Source organism: Macaca mulatta, chromosome 18 (assembly GCF_049350105.2).
Source record: "Macaca mulatta isolate MMU2019108-1 chromosome 18, T2T-MMU8v2.0, whole genome shotgun sequence".
In the NCBI taxonomy this organism is placed as follows: domain Eukaryota; kingdom Metazoa; phylum Chordata; class Mammalia; order Primates; family Cercopithecidae; genus Macaca; species Macaca mulatta.
In genome coordinates, this window is record NC_133423.1 from 43,655,096 (window position 1) to 43,669,535 (window position 14,440).

Genomic DNA, 14,440 nt, shown 5'->3' on the forward strand with positions numbered 1-14,440 from the left:
AGGCCGGAGCCATCTAATGACTAACGGCCAACAGACACAGGATTTGGTTTCGAAATTTCCTAACAGAAAGGCAAAAAGAGAAGTCATTGGGCTATGTAGTTCCTATTGTCAGACCAAAGACGCAGACATAATGTTTGTCTGGGAGAATTCAAGAATAATGACCAAAATATGTCCTGATAGAAAGCCCTGGGCAGGACACTGGTTAATTCAACAGTGTCTTTCAATGGGGTATTGTATATGACACAAAAGCACCAGGCCAGTGTGTGGGATAAGGAGGTGGCATTTCCGCAATGCCAAAGGCCCTGTGCCCGGGAACCTGAGGAAATCTAATGCTCACCTACAGGCCATCTAGGGCGCAGGGGCAACATGCCTGTTAGACTGTCTTTCTCATGCTGGTCACGCCAAGTTCACACACATGGAGAAATTGCTCCCCAAGTCACACTTCAGGGTAAAGGGGTCCTGGGGGAGGAGGTGCCAGGGGGTGGTCTCAGACCAGAGATGAGGTGAAGGATATGCAATTCAGATTTCACCCTTCACCCCTTGCCTTCACACGGAACTTGGTCAAGTTAACTCGGAACTTAATCAAGTTAACTCAGAACTTAGTCAAGTTAATTCAGAACTTAGTAAGTTAACTTGGCTTAGTCTATGGATTACAGGTTATGCAGCTCCATCTCCCCACCTAGCCAGCCCCCATCCTTCCAACGGCGGAAGCCAACACTTTGTAACTCCCCCAGCCCCACCCCAGTGGGTGTCCCCCTGCAGCCCCGTGCCGCTGCCCTCTTGGAAGCAGTGTGCTCCCAGGGGTCCAAGGGGAGGGCGGGCCCTCTGGAGGAATGTCATGCCTTGGCCAAGCAGGGGACAGGTGGCCCAACAGGAGCTTCCCTACACCTTAGTGTGGCTACCTCTTGCACCTCCCCATCTTCTCCCTTGCTGCAGGGAGGAAGGGCCTGGGCATTGAGTGGGGTCATTTTCAGGACAGTGTGCATGTGCTGACCAGGGGGCATGGTCGGTGAAGACGCCTTTGGCTGCTGGCGCTGGGACCAGGGGACTTCCCACAGCAAGCGCCAGGCTGGAGCCTGCAGAGCGGTGCGCTGGTGCCCTCTAGTGGGAGCACACTGCCACACAGCCACCTATCCTGGCGAGGCCTCAACTCCAGCAGTCCCCAACACTAGGGCCACACTCAGAGCAGGACTGTTAATGATGGGCCTGGGCTGTCCACATCACTGCCAGAGTGGTAGCCTGGTCAATACCTCTACTCCTGTGATAGAGATGCCAAAAATGCCACCAGGACACCAGACTTGTGGATGGCATTTGGGGTTCCCCTAGAACCACAGTCTGAGTCCAAGTGTGTGTCTCAGTGTCTGCCCTGCCGTATGGCTTCAACACGCAGAACCATGATTGAACCCTGAATCCATGGCCCTGTACTCAGAGCCTGCTGCTGTTCCCCACCTCCCGCCTCCCCCGCCACCACCTCCCCACCACCCCATCATTGGAGAGCAATGCCAGTCTCAGCTCGCCTGAGGCTGCCATGGTGTGGAATGTCATGCCTTGGTGTGGATGGCATAAAACCTGGCTATTGGCTAGCTCCTATCCCAGTGTACCTGCTCCTCTCCCTCCAGCCACCAGTGTGGGAAGGAAGACCTTGGAGCCAGTTACCACCACCAACAGACCCTTACTTAACTAGCTCACTAAATGCCTTTTCAGAGTGTAGAACTATTCCTGACAGCAGGAGTTCACAGAGGTACAGGGTGAGCCCTGGACACAGACACCTACTGTCTACCCTGTTGCCCCACATCCTTGGTGGGGCTCCAAGGGCCTGAATCCAGCAGTCCCAGAGATGAAGTTCCCTGAGGTCAGCACTGCGGTGAGACTCACCCCTGGATTCATTGCCAGCTGTGGAAACGTGGCCAGATGGGGTCACCAGGAATAGGGGCCTTGGCTTTGGCTGGAAAGGAGCTTAGCCAGACACCTAGGTGTCAACATCTGACCCCCAGTGGAGGCATCACCTGCTAAGACCACTCACTGTGGCATGCGCTCCCTGTATGACCCACTGAGAGATAAGCTAGGGCTCCCAGGAGATCAACAGCATTCAGTGTGGGGGCCAGTGGGGCCCTCTGCTTTGTACTCAGCCACACATTCACGCCCCAGACCGGAGGAGCTGCAGCAGCACAGGGGAGGAAGGTGGGGTGTGCTGGGAGAGGACCCAGACTTCGCCCTACAGGGACTGTGACCTGGGCAAGGCACCAGCACCTGCTCAGGCATTTACAGCTTTGAATGCAGTGTGGTAATCTGTGCATGTCTTATTTCCTCTACTAGGCTGTACCTCTCTTGGGGAACTGTATCTTATGCAATCAATTCTCTCTCTCTAAAAGGCTAGGGCAGAGCACTTGTCCATGAAGATGAGTTACGTGAGCAAGTGAAGGAAAGAGGAAGATTTGGCAGAGTTGCTTGCAGCTCACAGGACAGCCGTGTGCTCCCTTTCTTCCCGCTCCCCTGCAGGAGTGTCAGCCCTTGCAGTTGGGGCGGGGGCACGTGACTAGTTCTGTCCAATGGGCTCTGAGTGGAGCTGATATTTCTGGGCCAAAGCATTTAAGACCTAGAGCAGGGATGTCCAATCTTTTGGCTTCCCTGGGCCACACTGAAAGAATTGTCTTGGGCTGCACATAAAATACACTAATGATAGCTGATGAGCTAAAACAAAAAATTGTAAAATACCTCATAATGTTTTAAGAAAGTTTACAAATTTGTTTTGGGCCATATTCAAAGCCATCCTGGGCCATATGTTGGCCAAGCTTGACCTAGAACATGACCCTCCAGCTCTCTTTGCCCCTGCCAGGGCTGCCTGGATACCATGGATTAAGATGGCAGGGCCACAGAACACAATCCACCTGGACCCTGGAGTCCCCAGGAAGCTGCCCTGGAGGCCAGCTTGGCCCTCCGCAGAATTTCAGAAAATTAGAATAAAATTCTGTGTGTGATGCCACTGAGATGTGGGGGTTTGTTTCGTATTATACCATGGCCTATAGTGTCCTAATACAGGAGACAATGGAAAGATCCTATTTTCTTTAAAAAAAAAAAAAAATATGTCTCAGCAATCACACCAAGAAGAGCAAAACCTGGTTCATGCTGAATTTCTGCTAGGAAGCGGTGGGAGAAACAGAGGCAGAGGGATGACTGAATGTGAAGACACATAAATCCTGCCTTTCTTGTACACTCTAGACAACACAACAGCGCATCTAGAAAGGAGGTTATTCAGCAGCATTCACTCTAGAGCACCTGGTGCTGGGGTTAGGAGGCTGAAGGAAACGGCCCAGCCCTCAGGCAGCCCAGAGTCCAGGAAGGGAGTCTGGCAGTTACATAAGCAGGTGTGATGTGATGGGAGCCACGCCACAGGGATGGGGGCAGGGGCTCTGGGGAAATGGCAGATGGACGCTGGACTCTGTCCTATGCATCTGAGAGGGTATCAGGGGAGGTGTCCTGAGTCAGGAAAAGGACAGGCAGAGAATGGATGAGTGTGATTTTAGGCAGAGGGAACCTCCGGCCCATGAGAAAGCAAGGAGAGATGGAAGAACAGAACGGATCGGGAGAGGGACTGACAGGGCCACAGGATGGCAGGGGGAGCCCAGGACAGAGGCCGGGCAAGGGTGCTGAGAACATCACAAAGCCTCCTGCCTGCTAAAGAGTCTGAACAGGGACAGAAGGGGCCGGAGACGGGGGTCTGGGCCTCTGTGGGTTGAGAAGATGCTGGGTACACAGCTGGTAGGATCTTTATGCCCCTTCTTCTGGGGTGCAGAAGTGGAGGGCAGGTAGGCAATAGGCTTTAGGCCAACCTCCCTTTGTCACCCTCTTTCCTTCTTGCCTCCAGGTGGGGAGGGGAGGTCAACCCTGATTTTTGTCTAAGAAAGTCTCTAGGAAGCCCGCCTATTTCTGTACAGGCTCAAGACTCTCATAGGAGGGCTGGAGGTCCCCAGGCTAGAGGTCGGCTTTCCCTCCCAGGTGGGGGCCTTCAGCTGGACGCACAATATCTCCGAGGTGAATGTGGAAGTAGGAGGATGTTTTCGCTGGTCACTATGCCTGCCCCTCTCCAGTGACTGCCATTCAGTGGTAGAGGCCAGGAGTCCTAAATATCCCACATTGCATTGGACATATCCATACTATTAGGTGTTGCCTCCCACCACATATGCTAATAGCTAGGCCAGCTGACCCTCAGGACCCAAGGCCAGACGAGTGAACCAGCCAGCCCTATTTATGAGGGGCTTTGAAGAACACTAGGAACAGAAAAGTCATCCCATTGTGCTCTCATGGGACCACAAATTCCTCAAACACCAGAGGTCTGTGTTTGGTGATCAAGAAGCCGTCTACCTTGTCCTAAGGGTACCCATGTGAACTGCAGATACCCCAAGGAATGGTCAAGCCAGGAGCATTATCAGCCAGGACTTTTACGTTTTCAACTCTTGCTGATAATTGGAATTTCCTACAATGCTTTAAAAACGCAGATTCTAGCCGGACACAGTGGCTCATGCCTGTAATCCCAACACTTTGGGAGGCCGAGGTGGGCAGATCACTTGAGGTCAGGAGTTCAAGACTAGCCTGGCCAAGATGTTGAAACCCCATCTCTACTAAAAATACAAAAATTAGCTGGGCGTGGTGGTGGGCAACTGTGGCCCAGCTACTTGGGAGGCCGAAGCACGAGAATCGCTTGTACCTGGGAGGTGGAGGTTGCAATGATCCAAGATGTGCCACTGTACTCCAGCCTGGGTGCCAGAGAGAGACTCTGTCTCAAAAAGAAAAAAAAGAAAGAAAGAAAAGAAGAAAAGAAAAGAAAGAAATGCAGATTCTTGGGTGTGATTCAGTGAGTGTGGTCTCCAGACTCCAGGAGCCCCCCATGATTCCTGCCTTTGGGGATTCACACCTCTGTGTAGGCCCTTCCCATATTGTACCAGGGTTGGTCTGTGCAAATGAAATACAGTAAATGGCAGCGTGAAGCTCTATCACTTCTGAGATGAGGCTATAAACGAGTGTGACTTCTGCGATGGAATCTTCTCTCTCTCTCTCTCCCCATCACCACTTGCTTTGGGGAAAGCCAGCTGCCATATTCTGAAGGCACTCAAGCAGCTTATACAGAAGATCTGGTGTCAAGGAAGCTAGGGAGGAACCCAGGCCTCCTGTCCCCAGCCAGGGAGGAACTGAGGCCTCCTGCCCTCAGACACAGGAGGGGGTCTTCCAGCCCAGGTGTGCCTTCTGATGGTCATCCCTGGTCATCAGCTTGACTGCAAACTCATGAGAGACCTTGAGCCTGATCCACCAGCTAAGCTGCTCCCAGAAAGTGTGTACAACTGTTTGTTGTTTTAAGCTGTGAAGTTTTATACAATTTGTTACACAACAGTGAATGAGGAATACAGTGGGCAGATAGTGTAGATTTCAGTGCTTCCCAAGCAGTTCCGATGTGCAGCTGAGCTCCAGCACCGTGGCCAGCAGATTCATCTGCTGATAGTTTACTGAGGGCAAAGCACGTGCAAAGTGTGCGTCATGGAAACGTGTGGTGTGTGTATGTGTGCTGTGTGTATATGGGTGTATATGTGTGTGACGTATGTGTGTGCATATGTGTGGCGTATGTATGTGTGCATAGGATGTGAGGGGATGTGTGTGAAGTGTATATGTGTGTGCTTGTACATGTGTGGTGTGTGGTATGTGCAGTGTGTATGTGTACATGTGTGGTATGTAATGTGGATGTTTGATGTGTGTGGTATGTGTACGTGTGTACGTGTGTGATAGATGATGTGTAATGAGTGTGTGTGTGTGCACACGAATATCAAAGCCCTTCTGCTCCAGCCTGACGGTGGAGACGGTGGGTGAAGGCCTCCACTACCAGCCACCCCGAAGAGCTTAGCATAACATGTGGGCCCTGGAGAGCCCAGAATTCTCACTGCTTTACCACTCCTTGAAAAAAAACAACAAAAAAGAAAACTCTAGAATGTGAAACCTCAGAGGGACCTTAGTCTGATGATGTTCAAAATTTGTTTAGCAGTAGAATTGTTTCTCCACATGAAACCATGTTAGTATCCTGATTTAGAGGCACCGGCCAAACAGTTCTAGGTGGGCCCAAGTGGGGGCCCCTGGAGCTTGCTGCTTCCACCTCCCCACTTCCCCCAGCAGCACCCAGGGGCACCCCAGGAGAACCTTGAGGGCTTCACAGATTGCAGACCTCTGATCTAATACAACTGTGTCATTACGCTGATGAGTAAACTGAGGCCCACAGAGGTGAGATCACACGCACGGCTCTGGCAAATGTCTAGAAGTGGATTCTTCTGACCTCTAGTCCAATCTGTCTCCACTGCCTGGAAGGCCGCACAGGAGAAGAATCAACCAGAGCCTTGGTAACCCATGAACCACAGTTCATCATCCGAGCTTCTGACCAGCAGAAATGCCCTCTTCACCAAGAAACACCTCACCTGGGGGGTAGGGACAGGAAATCACCCCCTCCTTCCTCTTCTTAACAGAGCAGGCCCCCCATAGCCTGGTCCACCCTCAGAAGGTGGGGCTTGACTGGCAGTGTGGAGTCCTGGGAAAAACTACAGCAGAGGCCAGCACAGCACCCACTGTGCACTGGGCGCCACCCTCAGCCCTCGAGTGAATGAATGTGCTTGATCTTTCCAGCCCCCTATAAAGTAGATATGGTTATTTCCTTCATCTTACAGAGGAGGAAACTGAGGCAGAGTGAGAATAAGTAACTAGCCCAACACTCCTGGGCTAGTCAGTGGCAGGGCTGGGATTCCATGGGGTCCATGCGTGGGTCCAGACACCAAGCCCTTGACCGCCAACTTCCCACCCAGCCAGTAGCCCAGCTCTCCTTTCTCTTCTGAGCAGGAACCAAAGGTCCTCCATTTTGTACCCTAGAGGAATGAGGAAACAGTCACCAAGCAACACTAAATGTCAGGTCTGCTACTTTTCCAGCCATGACTCCCAAGCTTCTGGCTCAAAGGGCACCAAGTGGTCAATACCCTACCTAATGCAGGGGGCATCTGGTTTCTCACCTAGATCGGGGTCTCTCAAATGTACTTCTTCTATCAATGATGAATGCTCTTGGCATTTAGAAATGGAGGGATAAAGTGGTCACTTCCTAGTACCTTACCCTTTTTTTCTCTTGCGTCAAGGCTAGCTTTCCATCAGCAGTGATAATTTAATACAGATCCAGCCCAGAGGGTGTTTCACGAGCTGATACTCTGCCTGTGACTTATACGTCACAGCCTCGGCCCTGCTGACTGATTCTTTTTCCTGTCAAATTTATAGAAAATTGCAAGAACTGTACAAAGAGCATCCACGTCCTCCTCAACTGTTAACACCTCCCCATGTTTGCCCTCTCTCTCCCTCTGTGTCTACATACCATTATCATCACTCTCTTTATAAACCATTTGAGAAGACACTGCAGACACCAGGCCCATATCCCTCAAACATTATAGTGCATATTTCTCAAAGTCAAGCACACTCGCCCACATGACCATCACACTGCCTCCAAGTTGGGAAACTGACGTCGAAGCAACACTGTCCCACCCACAGACCCAATCGCATTTTCCAACTGTACCAACAAGGTCAGGATTTCCTTCTGGTCCAGGATTTCAGCAAGGAACACATGTTGTATTTAGTCATTTGCCTCTTCAGTCTCCTACAATCTGGAAGACTTCCTCAGTCTTTCCCTGTCTTCTGTGTCCAGGCAGTTATAGAAATGATGTTGGGTTTTCTGTATGGCACATCAGGGGGACACAGTGTCCACCCATCCCATCACTAATGATGTTCTCTTGATCACCTGGCCACGTTGGGGCCTGCCAGGTTTCTCCACAATAAAGTCATCTTATTTCTCTTTGTAATGAGGTGACCTCTATGTGTGCCCCAGTTCATTTCCCGGAAAGTTTCCAGTCTGCAACACAGGGAGGGTAGTCCAGGGCCTGGTCGTCTCAATGAGCTAAGATGACAGGGTTCAAAATCCATGGAGTCCAAGATAATTTGATTTGCAAGGCAGAGTACTAGAGAGGAGAGACCAACATACAGAGAGAAATCCAGAAATCTTAGCCTCTCAAGTCTTTGGCTGAGTATTAATTTGTCCATGTGTAAGGAAACTTTCGAGGCAAGGAATAGATAGAACAATCCACTGAGATCACATAGGGCTGAAAATAAGTTTGTGTTTCTCCAGCCATGGGGGAAACACCTTCTAATACACAGAGCATTGGATGGCAATCTCAGAAGGGTATTTATTCAGCAGTGGAGCAAAATTTGTCCTACACTAAAGTCTTCCTACCCTAACAAAGCTTAAAAGCAAGTCTTGAAAGGATCAAACTGTTTTTATGTAACTTAACTGTGATCCAGAACAAAACCCAAAATATTTAAAGGGATAAAAAAAAAATTAGCACCCAGTAATGTAAAGGTTCTAACATCTGACATTTAACATCAAATTACCAAGCATGTAAAAAAAGGTATGGCCCATAACCAACAGACAAATCAATGAATAGAAATAGACTCAGAGATTATATGGATGAGAGAAGTAGTAGAGAAGGACTTAAAACAGCTATTGGGAATAGGTTCTATATACTCCAGAAGAGAAAGCATGAGGAAGGGAAGATATACATATACATTTTTTAAAAAGCCCACAATGACCTTCTGGAGATAAAAACTATAATATGTGAAATGAAAAATATACTGAATGGGATTATCAGTAGATTTCACACTGGAATAAAAGATTAGTGAACTTGAAGACATAGCAATAAAAACTATCCAAAATGAAACACAGAGAGTAAAGAAAGACTTTTAAAAACCAAGCAGAGCTTTGGTGAGCCATGGGAAAAGATGAAGAAGCATAGAATACATATAATTGGAACCCCAGGGTTGAGGGAAAATGGAAGGAATAGTGGCTGAAAATTTTCCAAATTTGATGAAACTATAAACCTACAGATCCAAGAAACTCAATAAATCCCAAGTGGGAGAAACATGAAGCAAACCACCACACCAAGGCACATCATAATCAGATAGTTGAGGTCTTAACTGTATGCTTATTGTCTCTCATTGATAGGCCCAAGGCATGAACAGAGAAGAAACAAAATGGCAAAGGCACCAGGAAGAGATGAATGGATATAGGTAAAATAGCAAGAGAAGAATCAGGAGAGAAGGGAAGGGTGGCACAGTGGAGTGTGGTGGCAGGTCATGGTCACTGGCAGTGGCAGGATCAGTCACTGCGGAGGGTCCACTGCTTTTACACCCCTGCAGCAGGCCCCGTCTCATTCCTGAGAGCAGCTAGACTCCTGCTGTTTCCACCAAAAGTCCAGCACTATAAGCATCTAGAGACCTGGATTCACTGAGTGAATCCTCTTTGTCCTGGAACCTGGCCCTGATTCCAGGAAAGAGGCCCAATCAATAAAAAAAGAGCAAGCATAGCAGACACCTGGAGGCCAGCAGGGCAAGTCCACTGTTCAAAAGTCTAAAGACAGCCCCAGCCACATAAGAATCTCTTCCAGGCATGCCAGTCCCACCTGAACACACCACAGGACACTTCACCTGCAGAGAGGCTTCAGGCCAAGGGACAAAAACTTCCAAGTTCACTGAGTTGCCAGGGCATGGTCTATTTCATCTCGAGGGCACATCAGGCCTGCCACCAGGACCTGCAGCATCACCGAGTAGGCTGTCACACACACTATCACAATGGGACACCCTGGAGAACGGCAGGTAGCCAGCCCTGCCTACCTATTACTACCATACAGGCAGTTACACCCCTTGCTGGAACAAGGGGCCAGAAGGAGTGCTTCGGTTAGGTCCTGTCCAGGAAGAGGATCAAGACTCCAGGGGTGGGATCAAGACTCCAGGGGTGGGTGGGCTGTCAGAGAACATGCCTCTCTACCTACCTGCCAGGCTGGAAGAACCTTCTCGATGTCATTCAGGTTGATGCCATCCCCATCTTCCAGCTTCCCTTTGCCACACCTGGACCAGAAAAGACAGAAAGGCATTGGAAAGATGGCTCATTCATGCCTCCTGTCCCAACCGGCCAGCAGGAGAGGAGGAACAGTCAGCAGATACCTGGTGCTGCCCACCCTCAAGCCCTGCAGAATCAGCTGTCCCACCTAGAGGAAACAGCCCTAGAGATGGTGGCCAGGGGTAGGGGTGGGGGCTCCTCCCCTAATGCAACAACCAACCTGGAGGGAGGTGGGAGAGGAACCAGAGTTCCCCTTGATCCTTCCAGGCAGAGAAGCTAAGCTCCTTACTCATCACAACACCTGTCAAAGCCCATCCACCTTGCCCCATTACACCGGACAGAAGATCAGTGGACAGAGACACCAAGCAACTTTCTCAAGGTCACACAGGCTGGCAGGGCCTAGCAGAAAACCCAACAGGGCTTCCTTCCTTCTTGGCTTGACTCTGGGTCAGTCCAGCAGGCCCACTCAGATAGTCTATGCTTTATCTTCATGTTCTCTGTAAGTGGGTGTGCCCACGGGCCAGAGAGGCTGGCACCAACTCCCTGGCCAGAGGTCTGAATCTTTGGCATATTTAAGGGTGCAGATTCCGAAACCAGACTCCCAGGGTTTGAATCCCTGCAGCATCCTTTACCAACTGGGGACCCTGTATAAGTACTCATGTCATCAAATGAGTTTCCTCATTTGTTCAATGGGGATGATAGTGTCTAACATCTTAAGGTGGCTGGAGGATTAAATTAATTAATGTATCTGGAGCGCTTAGATGCTTAGAACCGTGACAGCACACAGTACATATACACACACATATACACATATATAGCCGAGCTTATATATATATAAAATGCTTAGCTTGTTTATGTTTATATATATGTGTGTGTATATTACTTGTGTATGTATTATCATCTGTATTTACCATTAAATATATCTTAAACGTACACACATACGTTTAATGGTAAATACTGGTAATAATAACAAAATTATAATAAAATAAATAATGAAGTAAATATATTACTACTACTATGACTACTTTCATTACCGCTAATACTGTTGCTGTTATTTGGGCAAAGAGGCAGGAAGGTGATTAATTAAGGACATAGATTCTGGAGCCAACTCAGCCTCATGCAAATTACTCAGTTTCTGGGTCTCCTAGTTGCTTCATCTATTGAAATGAAGATGATAACAGTTCCTCCCTCTCTGGGTGGTGATAAGTTTTAAATAAATGAGGCAAGCACTTAGAACAGGGGCTGGAGCATGGCCGGTGCATAGTAAATATTGTCAGTTACAATTATTACTGGTATTGACTGAGGATTGGTGAGAGATGTCCCATGCGTTGGGTCATTTTCCAGCTGCAGAGTTCATGAGAATCTCACATTTCAGAATAACTAGTTCATTGTTTAAATATTTACCAAGCATCTCTTCTGTTTTGGGCCTTGTGAACAAAAACAAATCAGTTTTGGTTCCTGCCCTCAGACAGTGGATGGCTCTTAGAACAAACCCTAACTCCTCTAACAGGGCTGGGTGCCTGCGCACCATTAGGGGGCAGCACGAGATCAGTGTCATAAAAGTCCTACGGCGGGAGGCGCCCTGGAACCCAGAGGAGGAGAAACTGGCTGCAAACACCAGCAAAGGCCTATGTGGAAGAGAAGAACAGGGGGCTGACCCAAGCCCCATTTGATGGCTCATTTCTCCATTCACCAAACGCTTCTGTGCCAGGCTCCGGACAGGGTCTGGGACCCAGGTGTAAACGGTGCACACAACTGGCCCTCTCGGTGTCTGGCGGGATAATCAGCCCCTGCGGTGCAGCAGCCAGTGCCCCGTCGGGGGCAGGAGAGCAATGCAGAAACCCCAAGGAGCAGCGTCTAGAACTGTCCTGGGCGAGGGGTGGTGGGAGGAAGGTGAGAGGTGAGCTGGCCAAGCACAGGGAATTTGGGAGGATGTCCCAGGCAGATGTGACGCAGGCAAAGGCCTGGAGTTAGGAGCGTGTGTGGTGCCAGTTTGCTGTGGCTGGAGCATGTCGGGGGTGGGTCAGGGTGCAAGGGGTAGGAAAGGGCACGGTGGAGCTGGGGTGGGGAATAGTGTGCAAGGTATAACAGGCATGAGGGAAAAGAGAAAAAGTTTTCCCCGGCCCCCGGCTGTCCCCACAACTGTGACGTGCTGGGGCTACAGGCGAGCAGGTGGAGAAAGGCCTGGAACATCCAACATCTCTTAACTCATCAATCTGCCTGGTGCAGACAGGCTGGCCTGTGAAAGCACCAACTGCGTGTAGCCTTCTGTGTTCTGTACCCGCCTGGGCCATAGGGGAGGAGGGCACTACGGACTTGGCTCGACTAGAACGGCTAACACCACCTCCCTAGTGTCTCCTGTGGGTAAAACACACCTCAGGACTCTCCCACGTGTGCTGAGCTCCGAGCACACGCTGGGCACCAGCCTAGCACACTCCAAACACAGCCTTCTGTTCTCACCTCAGCGCCCCTGGGGGTGGGCAGGGGGAGGCCTGCAGGGGGGGCTGCTGTCCCATGAAGCCTGTCCTTGTCAGGGCTCAGATCTCCCTGGAGACCTGCAGGTTTGGAGGGCGGAAGGTGGCTACAGACCAGCTGAGTCACTGCTGCCAACAGGGTTTCCAAGGCAACAGCCTTCTCTGATTTCTGTCCCTCCATGGAAACACAGGCTGCAGTGAGACTTGGCAACTGAGTGGTACCTGCATCCCAGGGAGGCTGCAGCGGCTGGCGCGTGGAACGTGTCCCCACTACAACAGGACTCTAAGGGGGACACAGTTCCTGGTCTGGCCATGAGGTGGCCACAGACACTGCACTCAGACTCCCTGGGAACCTGGGAGTGACAGGCTTTGGCTAGTGAGCCAGATGTCCATGGGAGATCCCAGGTGACTCTCAGCAATTCTGGAGGCTCCTGGTGAGAGACTGAGACTGGCCAAGGAATTCAGGCCCACAGCTGGTGACACAGGTGTGGCTGGTTACTCTGGCTTCAGAAGAGACAAAGTCCCTTGGCATAAGGGGAATTCCTCTCCTTCATAGTCATTCATCACTTTTTTTGCTAGGAAGTTAGTTCATTTCTGGGGACTGGTGAGACACCTTTGGCAAGCCTGCCTTCAACATGCAGGCCCCACCGGGCACCTGTAGTCAATGAGGCAGCACCATCGCTTCGATCCCCCCAGGCCTTCGATCCCCCCAGGCCACTGACTTCACCAGCTGTGTGCTCCTGGGGCACACGGGAGAGACTGGAGCTGTCCAGGGAAGTCTCCTTCCTGAAGCCTTTCCCAGATGGTTCAACCTGTAAAGTGCTCTCCTTTCTAACCCCTTTTGCATTGAGTTTATTTAACCCTGCACCAGGCATCACACTTTATACTTCCTAGTGTCTATATGTCTACACTGCATAGTCTAGTCTATATGTCTACACCACATAGTCTAGTCTTTCTTCCCCTACACAGTCTCCATCATGAATGGGTTCATGTCTCCTTTTCCCAGTAGATTGAACAGTCCTTCTGGGCAGGGACTATATTGTATACGTGTGTGTGTGTGTGTGTGTGTGTGTGTGTGTGTGTGTGTTTGTGTATGTCTACTTTCCTGGCATCCAGCACCATGCAGGGACCCAGCAGGCCTAGTGACAGACTAGCTACACTGAACTTGAGAAAAGCAAAATCCTGCTCCTATTCCTGTGGCATACCCGAGCTCCACTGCACTGCTACAACAGGACACAGGGCAAGCATCACCTTTGCTCACAACCCCTTCCTGAAGCTGACCTGCTATATAAGGTAGGTAAGGCCATCCTTCCTAAGCACAGAAGTGTGGAGGCCCAGCTCTGGGCAGCTCAGTAGCCTGGAAGGAGCATGGCCTCCCTGCAACTGAATGAGTGGTCTGAGCAGGCAGTGTGCAGGGTGGATGGGGTAAGGCAGGGTCGGGAGCCTGGCAGCTCTGTCTCTCCTATGCTCCATCTTAACTGGTGCCTCCATGCGCAAAGCCATCTCTCCCTCGTCATCCAAAGAGAAATGGAACCCACAACAGGCAGAGAAATGAAAAAAGGAGGTGTGTGAGAGGCTGGTGTCTCCCGGGAGAGTCTGATGCAAGTGATGGGCCTCTCCCTTTCACACGTGTGAAAGCACACATACAAATTTGCAGAAAATTTTAAGGAGGTTAAGAATACCCTGATGTGATGAACTAGGGGTTGGACGGTGTCAGAGGCCTGGCCTTAAATGATGGCTCTGTTATTCAGGCAAGTCACTTTGCTTCTCTGAGTGTTGTTTTCCTCATCTCTAAAGTAGGAATGAGCCCATTTCTTTCCACGGGTTGTTGCTCATTACACTACAATGGGACCAGTGCTGCCAAGAGGAGAGGTTGGGTGGGACAAATATAGCAGCAGGAAGACATGTGAGATGTAGTATAGTGTCCAATAAAGTCACTAATACTTAGATCTGCAGTGAAAGGGAGACAAGAGTGAGCAGGGGAGGGCTGGAAGGAAAAGTAAGGGTCATC

At 50.2% G+C, this 14,440-nt stretch overlaps 1 protein-coding gene and 1 non-coding gene across 24 annotated transcripts in view; both read right to left on the reverse strand.

Annotated features, from left to right (window-relative positions):
• The window catches only part of CTIF (cap binding complex dependent translation initiation factor), a 336,570-nt gene that overhangs the window by 187,436 nt on the left and 134,694 nt on the right, over window positions 1-14,440 (reverse strand). For all 23 annotated transcript variants that reach the window (XM_077975493.1, XM_077975501.1, XM_077975487.1 and 20 more), the window contains one exon: window positions 9,888-9,963. In XM_077975493.1, coding sequence (XP_077831619.1) covers window positions 9,888-9,963 — 76 coding nt within the window. The remainder of the gene's footprint in view (window positions 1-9,887; window positions 9,964-14,440) is intronic.
• On the reverse strand, window positions 9,939-10,050 carry MIR4743 (microRNA mir-4743). Its single transcript, NR_128292.1, is given in 1 exon segment — window positions 9,939-10,050. It is a non-coding gene; the product is annotated as a microRNA mir-4743 (primary transcript).